At 42.2% G+C, this 12,020-nt stretch overlaps 1 protein-coding gene across 1 annotated transcript; it reads right to left on the bottom strand.

Moving 5' to 3' along the window:
• Positions 1-561: 561 nt before the first annotated feature.
• LOC115971715 (protein P21-like) lies at positions 562-1,497 on the bottom strand. The gene has a single exon (XM_031091731.1). The coding sequence runs from the start codon at positions 1,465-1,467 to the stop codon at positions 790-792; it is 678 nt and encodes a 225-aa protein (XP_030947591.1). The 5' UTR covers positions 1,468-1,497; the 3' UTR covers positions 562-789.
• Between the last annotated feature and the right edge of the window lie 10,523 nt (positions 1,498-12,020).

Below are 12,020 nucleotides of genomic sequence, written 5' to 3'. Positions count from 1 at the left end.
ATTAAAATCTTTTAGATTCTAGAGTGTCTTGTCAAATTTCTAATTTGGCATTAACTCCACTTCATCAACTAAAACCATATCATCTATAAAAAAGCAAACATAGAAGGATACAATTTTCCCTTAAATTAATTTAGTGAGCTTATTAATCACTAGTCCAAAAAGAATATTGACTTAATGCTTTCTTCTTGCTAAGATAATAGATATAGTATTTTTATCTTTGAGTATTTACCTTAATGTCATATAACACCTTTACCGATTCATCTCAACATTAGATAAGGCGCTCAATTAAATTTTCAAGAACCTTTTAGTGTCAATAGTTTGTTCATTCAACCTTATATGGGCGCACTTAGACTTTGATTAGTTCCCCCATAGGCCAATGAGTGAATTAGTCAAATATGTACAGAAACACCGACATAAAGAGTTGCGAAATGCTAACCATAGTTGTAAATCAAAACTAAGCATTGTTAGTTGTTAGGTTAAGCAGAAAAATAAAATTATAATTCACCAAAAAAAAAAAAAGTAAATAAAAACAGACATTAAGGAGGTTATGACTTATGAACGTTAAGTTCTTCCATATTTCATAGAGATATTTTATTATTATTGTTTTTTGGCACAAGCTTACGTAGATATTTTAATACAACGTACATCAAAGTGAGTACGTTTCATAGCGTCTGCGCAACACTAATTACGCATGCTCACAAAGCTTCAGAGCTTTGATTATTACTTACACCTCTTATTTGCATACTTGCTACTAGTTCTCTGTCTCATATACGAAAGCAAAGTTCTGCTTCAAGGGCAGAACACCACCTTATAGTTAGTCCCACCATTGCAAGTAAATGTGCTTGTTGCATCATCCTTAGGGTAACTATAAGCACTCGGGCACCGATCTTTGAAAAATTTGGAATAATTTGTAGGTCCACAGTTTCCAGAATTGCAACAATATTCATTGGTCTTGAATACAGTACAAGGGTTGTTACACCCACTAGGAGCTTTCAATTGAGCTGGGCACTGTCCATTGATATCAGCAACACATCTTATTCCTTTGGTGCACCCACCAGAGGTGGGACTAAATTCCATGGGAACGTTAAACCCATCAACAAGAGAGATGTCAAAGAAATCCAAGTTTTGATATTGATTTAGCGCAAATTCAGCAAGGGTGTTTGGAGGTGCACCATAAGCTTGGCATTGAAGAAGTCCACCACAGTCACCTGTTTGACATCTGCCACGCCCAGAGCCATCGAAATTGCACCCAGTTCGAGCCCAAATGCGGGCCCCTGTTGTGCCAGCGTTGACGTCAAGGGGCCAAGACTCGCGTGGGTTGAGCCGCCTGCCACCACCAGGAACGGCTGCTGCCCAAACTGTGAAGGGACAATTGTTTCTAATATCAAATCTGGCTGCATGGGCTAAGGCACTAAAAAGAGTTATTAAGACGAAGAAGAAAATGGGTAGGTGTTTGGACAGGCTCATTTTGGGGATTAATAAGAGATTAGCAATAAGATTTAGTGGGCTTGTGCTGTGTTAGGAAATGGGTGAGGGTTTATATAGGCATTAGGGTTGACTATGGGATGTTATTCATGTTATGCAGGGGGCCTACCGAGTTAGTGCCCACTGGAATTTTCACAACCCAATTAACTTTTTTGTTAGAAATTTTGGCTGTGTTTATGGTAGTTGGCTTGACTTGAATACGAGTCAACAAATGAGTCCTGGCTCCACCAATCTAACGCCATCCCGCCTAACCCTAAGGAAAGGAAAAATGGTTATTGCTAAGTGGTTGCCTTGGGATTCAGTGAATCATGGCCAAAAAAGTATGTGTAAGTGGCTCAATATCATCATTCAGTTCTTTGTAGGATAACTTGAATTCAAATATCTCTTCAGTCACCCAGTGTCAGGAAAATAATAATAATAATAGTAATAAAACTTCATTATGTTATTTGTGAAAGATGCCTTTCATCTATAATCAATATTTCCAGAATAAGTTTCCTCCATATGGTTGTGAACACCCCTAATTGTTTTGGCTCAACCAGTAGGCTAACTTAGGCCATTATTTTAAGGCACCTAAGTGTAAGTGGAAAAAAGGTTCCAAATATGGGACAACAAAAATTTCAAAAAAAAAATCTCAAATTTTAGTCAGTACTAATTCAATAATAATCTTTTTTTTATTAAAAAAAAAAAACACTAAAAATTTTTTGGACAATTAATTATCTTGGAGGATTAATTAAGCCCCAAAATTTTACCATTTCATGACAATCTCTATCTTAATAGGTATGTACTCTGTCTTACTCTCTCTTTCTGATGATTAGAATTCTTCATATATATGCATCTGAATTTTAGATTAATCTAGCCCCCTACACGCACTAAAAACATAGAACCATCTTAGATATCTCTCTCTCTCCAAAAAAAAAAATAATAATAATAATAAAAAGCTAAAATATTGCCCCAAATAATCTAAAATTGCTCTTAGATTTATCATTTCTACCTGAAATAGTAGTCAGGCAGCTCTCTTAGCAATAGCAATCCCTTGAAGATGTAAAACAAAGTCTATTATTATTATTATTATTATTATTATTATTATTATTATTCTGTGACATAATGGGAGAATAAAAGGCAATTTTTTTCCTTTTTAAAAAACATGGTAGACATTCACTTTTCTGGGTTTTTGAAGCAAATTTATATTTGGTAAAGACTAAAGAAGGAGAAAGGCTATACTCCCCTCCAGTGGCTGTACTACAGTGAGTCAATGATTACACTCTTCTAGATCTATTCTTTGTATTTTTTATTTTAATCTTTCTTTTTGAATTGATAAATTTATAATTTGAAAAATTAAGAAAAGTCAAACACTATACAGTTGAGCCACCGATAGCTAGTAATCATGCCTTCTTTATTAGAAAATATTCAATAGGAATCTGTTTTGCACTCTCTAAGGTTTGGTTTTTTTTATTTTATTTTATTTTATTTTATTATTATTTTTTTTTAAGTAGAGATAAAACAAGAGACAATGTAAACGTCTAAAGAAGAATAACCTTATATAATTTTTAATATTTTTATTTATTAATCTTTAAGTCTAATCCATGGTAATTGATCATTTTGTATAAAATTAATTACTACTATTTGTTTGGTTAGTACTAATTCGTCAACTTATTTAATGATTTTTTTTTAGGTTGAGAGACTATTAGGTGATCCTATTGTTAAGTAAAGATTTAATAGTATCTTTTGATAAATCAAGTTTTATCATTCTACATTTTAAAAATTATGATACCCACTTACATTATAATGTTATATTATAGATAGCTTTTTATTTGTAATTTTTTATTATAAAATTATACTAGAAAATATGTATTTGAATATATATATATATAATTACAAAAAAAGAATATAAAAAAGAATTAAATCTCAAAAAGAAATCTCTAAATAAATTTTTATTAGTAATAAAAAGTATGAAAAAAATAAGTGAAAATTTTACAAATAAACAATAAATTTATAAATATATATATATATATATATATATATATAAAGAGTTAAAAGATAATTATATATACAGTAACAAGATAAAAATGAAAATAATTATCCATATTATCAATTAAAAAATTAGATGTTAAAAGTACTTGAATACAAAAGTTAATTAGTAATGTTGCATATTAAAAGGCAATAAAAATAAATCTTAAATACTAAATATTATATATAAAATTAATAATATATCATAGATATTTAAATAGTAGAAAAGGTCCAATTTTAAAATTGTCACTTGGAGCCTCAAAATTCCTTTAGCTGGTCATAAATCTTAAGCAAAAAGAAATTCAAATATATCCTTGTGGGGACCGGCCCAGAATAACAAGTTGGCTGGACCTTGGGCCCGTTTGAGGACGATCCTGTCCGAAGAGACGCGTGGCCCGTAGATCCCTGCCCAAGCCAACTGGGCAAAGAAAACACGTCCGAGGAGTAATTCCTTCTCGGACATCCCAAATTCCAGATCAAGGATGCACTCCCGTTACTGTAGCCCTCACCCCAAACACATAAAAAGAAAGAAGGCTCAAAATATCCCAGCAAAGGTTGTCACCACCACATTAAATGCACCACAACTACTCTCCTGGTCGCATTAATGAGGAGAAGACCCCTGAACAATGTTACCTTAGTCACTGCAACTCACAAAGAACTGGTAAGGGCGTCTGATGGGACAGATGCTCAAGTGGATGTTTGGATGATCAACAAGTGTAGGGCCCAGATGATGGGAAAGGGCCTATATTATATGTAAGAGTCCCCCAGAAAGGGGGACGGGGAGAGAGAGAGAGAAGGAGAGAAAAAAGAAGGAAAAAGAGGAAGTCTTTGTATGAAAGTAGGTCCATGAATAGAACTTCGATTTTCACTTATATTTTCGTGATTTACATTTCTACATCCACTAAGAACATGCAATGAACCGTTTGAGCCAACTGGAACCGAGTTCTTCAGCCTATACTCTACAAATTTCATTGTATGGGACTTCTTAGGCCAGGGTCTGATCATCCAGGACCGGGTTAACAAAAATCGTGTCCCTACAATTGGCGCCGTCTGTGGGAAGAATTAGGGTATCAACTAGCACAACGGTCGAGCATGGCAGAACTAGGTCCACACCAGGAGAATCCTCACCAGGCTAACTCCCAACAGACACAACCCGTTGAGTCCCAGAGGCAAAATAACCTTGCTAACCCAGGCGGCAGAGGGAATCGTGAGGGAAGTGTGCATACTATCCGGACAAGCCAGACTCACACTCAGATAGGTAGTCACGTGTCCCAGAGGCGAAATAGTCATCAGGCCATGCAACGAGAGATAGATGACCTGAAAAGGAAGTTACGACGTGTGCAGCGAAAACGATCTCCCTCTGGCTCAGATGAGTCCTCTAATGCGGAGGATGCGAGTTACTGACGGAGGTCAAGGACCCCCCCAAGTGAAACATTTTCTTACGAAAGGGAACCACGCCCTGTATGGAAGTATGAGAGCCCATCTAGCAAGGGTTCGGGAAACGATGCTATGAAGAGGGCGCTGGATCAGGTTTCAAGGTCACCCTTCACGTATAGAATCGAAGGGTCTCAGCTGCCTCGACGCTTCAACCAACCAGCATTCGCCATCTATAATGGCCGAGCAGACCTGGTAGAGCTCGTGAGTCAGTTTAACCAAAAAATGGCAATCTACTCGCAAAATGAAGCCCTAATGTGCAAAATCTTCCCATCCAGCTTGGGATCAATGGCGATGAGGTGGTTCAACAGCCTGAAGACAAATTCCATAGGCTCATACAAGCAGCTCACTCAGGCTTTCTGCTCCCGCTTTATCACAAACACCAGGGTCCCTCGACCCCTCAGTTCGCTGTTGTCCTTATCCATGCACGAAGGAGAAATCCTGAAAGCATATTCGGATAGATATTGGGAGGTGTATAACGAGTTAGATGACAACCATGATGATGTTGCTATCAGCACATTCAAAAGCGGTCTCCCCACCGAGCATGGCTTAAGGAAATCCCTCACCAGTAAACCAGTTGCCAACGTTCATCAGTTGATGGATAGGATCGACAAGTACAAAAGGGTGGAGGAAGATCAACTGCAAGGAAGGGGAAAGGAGAAGGTCGCTCCTCCCAAAGTAAATGATTTTAGGTCGGAACGGTATAACCATAACCAGCCGAGGAGAGATTTTTCGAGACAGGCTGGATAGAGTAATACACAAACGGTGAATGCCGTGTTCAGGGAGCCAGTGCAACAGGTGCTGGAGAAAGTAAGGAACGAACCCTATTTTAGATGGCCAGGAAAGATGGCTGGAAACCCTTCCAAACGTAACCAGAACCTGTACTGCCACTATCATCAGGACCATGGGCATACCATTGAGGATTGCAGGAATCTATGGAATCACCTAGATCAGTTGGTCCGAGAAGGGAAGTTGCGTCACCTTCTGCACCCATCGAGCGGCCATCCCGGTCAAGCAATACAAGAATCTCGAAAAGATGTGTCCTTAAGACCCCCCACTGGAATGATACATGTTATCCTCGCCGCACCAGGAAGAACTGGACCATCCCTCCCCAGGGTACTGGCTGTTGATAGGCTCCCCTCCGAGGATAGGCAAAGGGAACCCAAAAGGTCAAAAAAGGGAAGCTCTTTGATATTGGGATTCTCGGACGAGGATAAGAGAGGGACTATTCAACCTCACGACAATGCCTTAGTGATTACGTTAAGAATTGGAGGCTTCGATGTGAAAAGGGTGTTGGTAGACTCAGGAAGTGCGGTGGAGATAATGTACCCTGATTTATAGAAGGGGCTGAACTTGAACCCGGAGGATTTGACAGCTTATGACTCCCCCCTTATCAGCTTCGAAGGGAGAATTGTTACACCAAAGGGGCAGATCAGACTACCCATACAGACTGGGTTGGAGGTGGTGGAGGTAAATTTTATCGTGGTCGATGCTTACTCACCCTACACCGCGATAGTTGCCAGGCCATGGATCCACGCCCTAGAAGCCGTATCCTCCACACTTCACCAAAAAGTAAAATACCCATCCAGGGGACAAGTAGAAGAGATCCAATGAGATCAGGCCGTGGCCAGGCAGTGTATGGTGGCCGCCATCTTACATCGGCCCCGTGCCGAGTCCTCGGCCCCAGAGAGCTTATAGCAACCAGCCGCCTCGACAGGGCAAGGCGACGGGCTAGCCGAGGAGATAAGGTGTGAAAGTTTAGATAAATTCGCTGTCAACAACGACCCAGAGAAGTTTTTTCAGGTCGGCTCTGAGTTGCCTTCTCAAGAAAAAGAGGAACTGGTCAGATTTCTTAGAGGAAATGTCGATGTGTTTGCATGGGACGCCTACGACGCCCCGGGAGTTGATCCTAGCCTTATTTGTCACCACCTGAACGTTAACCCCTCTTCCACTCCGAAGAAGCAGCCACCCCGACGCCCTTCAAAGGAGCATGCTAGTGCCGTAAGAGACGAGGTGGCAAAACTGAAAAAAGCAGGGGCTATTAAAGAGGTCTTTTACCCCGAATGGTTGGCAAACACGGTGGTGGTGAGGAAGAAGACAGAGAAGTAGAGAGTCTGCGTGGACTTCACGGATCTGAACAAGGCGTGCTCAAAGGACCCATTTCCCTTACCCCGAATCGACCGATTGGTGGATGCAACAGTGGGTCACCCTCGAATGAGTTTCCTGGACGCCTTCCAGGGCTATCATCAGATACCCCTTGCGTTAGAAGACCAAGAGAAGACGGCTTTCATGACGCCCATCGGAAATTATCACTATAAGGTGATGCCATTTGGGCTAAAGAACGTAGGGTCAACCTACCAAAAGGATGATGACCCGGATGTTCGAGCCACAACTGGGCAAGATCATTGGGGTTTACATAGACAATATGGTTGTGAAGAGTAAAAGGGTGTCCGAGCACGTGAAAGACCTTGAAATAATCTTCTCTATCTTAAGGGAGCATAGGTTGCGGCTGAATGCTTCCAAATGTTCATTCGGGGTCGAGTCTGGGAAATTCTTAGGGTATATGGTAACCCACAGGGGAATAGAAGTAAGTCCCGATCAAATCAAAGCAATTAACAGCCTACAGGCTCCTCGGAATCCGAAGGAAGTGCAGAAGCTCACTGGCATGATTGCAGCATTAAACCGGTTCATATTGCGATCAGCGGATCAATGTCGACCTTTTTACCTCCTGATAAACAAGTGGAAAGGGTTTGAATGGTCAGAGGACTATGTTCGGGCCTTCCAACAACTTAAGGAATACCTGTCACAACCACCCATCATGTCCAGCCCTAAGGCTGACGAGGTACTGTTCGCATACGTCGCTGTAGCCCCCCATGCTGTCAGCCTGGTATTGATACGGGATGATAATGGGGTGTAGCGGCCGGTTTACTACGTGAGCAAATCATTACATGAGGCTGAGATGCGATATCTACCCTTGGAAAAAGCAATTCTGGCGATAGTACATGCCACACGAAAGCTCCCTCACTACTTTCAGGCGCATACGGTCATCGTTCTAACTCAGCTCCCCCTTCGAGTGGTGCTTCGAAGTGCCGACTACACAGGAAGGATAGCCATGTGGAGTGCGCTTTTGGGGGCCTTTGATATCAAATATATGCCCAGATCCTCCATCAAAGGTCAGGTCCTCGCAGACTTGGTCGCGGAGTTTGCCGAACCTTCTATAGAAACAATAACCGAGAAAAAGAACATGGATGGAAAGTTGGTTGGTACAATTTCAGCAGGGGGGACCTTGCATTGGAAGGTCTACGTGGATGGCGCGGCCAACCAAAGGGGATCTGGAGTTGGGATAGTTTTAATATCGCCGAACGGTGCTGCCATTGAAAAATCACTGAGACTCGGGTTCTTAGCTACGAACAACGAAGCCGAATACGAGGCCTTACTTCAAGGGATGACGATGGTTTAAAGATTACGCGGAAGGGCAATAGAAGCATTCTCGGGCTCCAAATTGGTCGTCGGCCAAGTGATGGGTGAGTTGGAAGTAAGAGATGCTAGGATGCAAGAGTATCTAAGACAAGTCAAACGTCTACAAACGAGTTTTGAGTCCTTCAATCTGACGCACATTTTCAGGAGTGTAAACACCCATGTGGACTCGCTGACCACTCTCGCCACGTCCTCGGCCCATAATCTACCGCGAATGATCCTTGTCGAAGAGCTAGTTCAAGCAAGTCCCATTAGAAGAAACCCGGCCCAGGTCTATCAGATCAGAAAGAGTCCCAACTGGATGGACCCCATAAAAAACTTCCCCCAAAACGACATCCTACCAGAGGGAAAATTGGAGGCCGAGAAGATACGGAGGAATGCTCCTCGTTTCTGGCTATCGGAGGACCACAAACTATATCGGCGCTCCTACTCTGGGCCATACCTACTCTGTATACATCCAGAAGAGTCCGAGTCTCTACTTGAAGAGTTACACGAGGGGATTTGTGGAAGTCACACCGGGGGAAGGTCGCTGGCACACAGGGCACTCACCCAAGGATACTGGTGGCCGAACATGCAAAGAGAGGCCCAGGAATACACTAAGAAGTGTGATCAGTGCCAGAGATTCGCCCCAAATATCCACCAACCCGGAGGGGTCCTCAACCCCCTCTCTAGCCCCTGGCCGTTCGCACAATGGAGTCTTGATATTGTCGGTCCTTTCCCCAAAGTTGCGGGGAACAAGCGATACATAATAGTCGGAACTGATTACTTCACCAAATGGGTGGAGGCTGAACCTTTGGCCAACATTAGGGACGTGGATGCCTAGAAATTCATCTGGAAGAACATTATTACCTGCTTCGGAACTCCACACACGCTCATTTCGGACAACGGTCTCCAATTCGACAGCAAGAGCTTTAGGGAATATTGCCGCGAGTTTGGGATCATTAACCGATACTCCACTCCCGCCTACCCACAGGGAAATGGGCAGGTTGAGGCCGTGAACAAGGTCATAGTGAGTGGACTGAAGAAAAGACTGGATGAGGCAAAGGGGAGATGGGTAAAAGAGCTCCCACATGTCTTATGGACCTATCGGACAACGCCGCGACGGTCAACCGGTGAAACCCCCTTTTCGATGACTTATGGGGCCGAGGTCGTGCTCCTAATCGAGAACAACTTTCCCACACTGAGGTCTAGCTCATTCACCCCAAACAGTAACGATGAGTTGTTGGGAAGAAGTCTAGACCTAGCCGAGGAAAGAAGGGAAAAAGCAACGATCCATATGGCCTATTATCATCAGAAGCTAAGACAAGGATATGATGCCAATGTTAAACTGTGACCTCTAGGTCTGGGTGATCTCGTAATGAGAAAGATTCTCGGCAGCGCAAAAAACCCCTCTTGGGGCAAGCTGGGGCCCAATTGGGAAGGACCGTATCGCATCACATCCGTGGCTGGGATAGGCGCATATTATCTAGAAGATTTGGATGAGAAAACTGTAACTCGACCATGGAATGTAAATAACCTAAGAAGATATTATTATTAATGAAAATGGCTTTGCCCATGTTTTGTTTCGTGATTATCCTGTGCCCCCTGGTCTATTTCCAACTATTCATAGTTTTAAACAGAACCTAAGTCCTGCATGGCTCCTCGAACCATAGACTTAGGGGAAATTATTACTTATGGCAACTATTCATAGTTTTAAACAGAACCTAAGTCCTGCATGGCTCCTCGGATCACAGACTTAGGGGAAATTATTACTTATGGCAACTATTCATAGTTTTAAACAGAACTTAAGTCCTGTATAGCTCCTCGGACCACAGACTTAGGGGAAATTATTACTTATGACAATTAATTCATAATTTTAAACAGAACCTAAGTCCTGCATGGCTCCTCGGACCACAGACTTAGGGGAAATTATTACTTATGGCAACTATTCATAGTTTTAAACAGAACCTAAGTCTTGCATGGTTCCTCGGACCACAGACTTAGGGGAAATTATTACTTATAACAATTTATTCATAGTTTTAAACAGAATCTAAGTCCTGCATGGCTCCTCGGACCACAGACTTAGGGGAAATTATTACTTATGGGAAATTATTTACTTAATGGCAACTATTCACAGTTTTAAAGAGAACCTAAGTCCTGCATGGCTTCTCGGACCACAGACTTAGGGGAAATTAATACTCATGACAATTCATACAAGTTTTAAACAGAACCTAAGTCCTGCATGGCTTCTCGGACCACAGACTTAGGGGAAATTAATACTCATGGCAATTCATCAAGTTTTAAACAGAACCTAAGTCCTGCATGGCTCCTCGGACCACAGACTTAGGGGAAATTATTACTTATGACAATTTATTCATAGTTTTAAACAGAACCTTAGTCCTGCATGGCTCCTCAGACCACAGACTTAGGGGAAATTATTACTTATGACAATTTATTCATAGTTTTAAATAGAACCTAAGTCCTGCATGGCTCCTCGGACCACAGACTTAGGGGAAATTATTACTTATGACAATTTATTCATAGTTTTAAACAGAACCTAAGTCCTGCATGGCTCCTCGGACCACAGACTTAGAGAAAATTATTACTTATGACAATTTACCCAAGTTTTAAACAGAACCTAAGTCCTGCATGGCTCCTCGAACCACAGACTTAGGGAAAATTATTACTTAAGGAAAATCATTTCAATCATTACTTATGACAACCCATATTCAAATTCGCCGCACGGCATCCTTTTTATCTCAACCATTTATATTTATTTACACCATTGCAAACGTTAAATAAAGGGATGGTACCAACATACATCCATAGAAAACAAAGAGAACATTCTACATTAATATTCCGAGGACAATACAAAGAGAGGTCCTTACAAAAGAACACAAAAACAGGACAACTCTCATTCAAAAAAAAAAAAGGGGAAAGTACAAAAATTAAAAGCCTAAGAGCTAAGCCTTAGCAGGAGGATCCTTCTTCTACTCTGGTTGAGGAGGAGGAGCCTCGGAGATAGAGTCCATGGCGGGATCCTTCGCTTTATCAGGCATAGGGACGGCATCAGGCACCGCCAAGTCCTGCTCAGAAACTGTTTGGACGCCATCAGGATTCTCTCGGATCTCCTGAGGGTAGAAGATGTTCTCAGGCAGTCTCAGCGCCGAATCCGAAGGAATTCCTGCAACATCAAGGGCGTGAGCCCATGAAATGCTGCAGTAGTCCCTACACACCTCGGGGATCTCCTCAGATAGCCTGGCCTCCATTTCCTGGACCCCGAGCTGATGAAAAGCTTTCTTTTCAGCCTCTGCAGCCTCTCGGATCAGCTGGGCCTCTTCTTTAACCCGCCTCATCTCATCCTGAGCTTTCTGCAGAGCGGCCTTGAGATCCAGTACATTCTGCTGCTCAGTAGCAAGACTGGTCTCAGTTACGTACAATTTCTGGCGTTGATCCTCCGCTTGGGTCTCAGCATTCTTCAAGCCGACCTCCGCGCTCTTGCGCTGTTTCTCCGACTCTTTGAACTTCTCCGTTAGTTCAAAGATTTCTTGCTTGAGGGACCCCACGGTCTTCTCCACCTCAGCCCGGGATTGAACCTCAGCTTCAGCCAAGCTACGGTTGTTGCGGCAAAACTCCTC

This window comes from Quercus lobata, chromosome 12, assembly GCF_001633185.2.
Source record: "Quercus lobata isolate SW786 chromosome 12, ValleyOak3.0 Primary Assembly, whole genome shotgun sequence".
In the NCBI taxonomy this organism is placed as follows: domain Eukaryota; kingdom Viridiplantae; phylum Streptophyta; class Magnoliopsida; order Fagales; family Fagaceae; genus Quercus; species Quercus lobata.
This window is presented reverse-complemented; position numbering and strand designations above follow the sequence as displayed.

Coding starts and splice junctions, on each gene's coding strand:
- LOC115971715 (XM_031091731.1), bottom strand. CDS start 1,467: ATGAGCCTGTCCAAACACCTACCCATTTTCTTCTTCGTCTTAATAACT.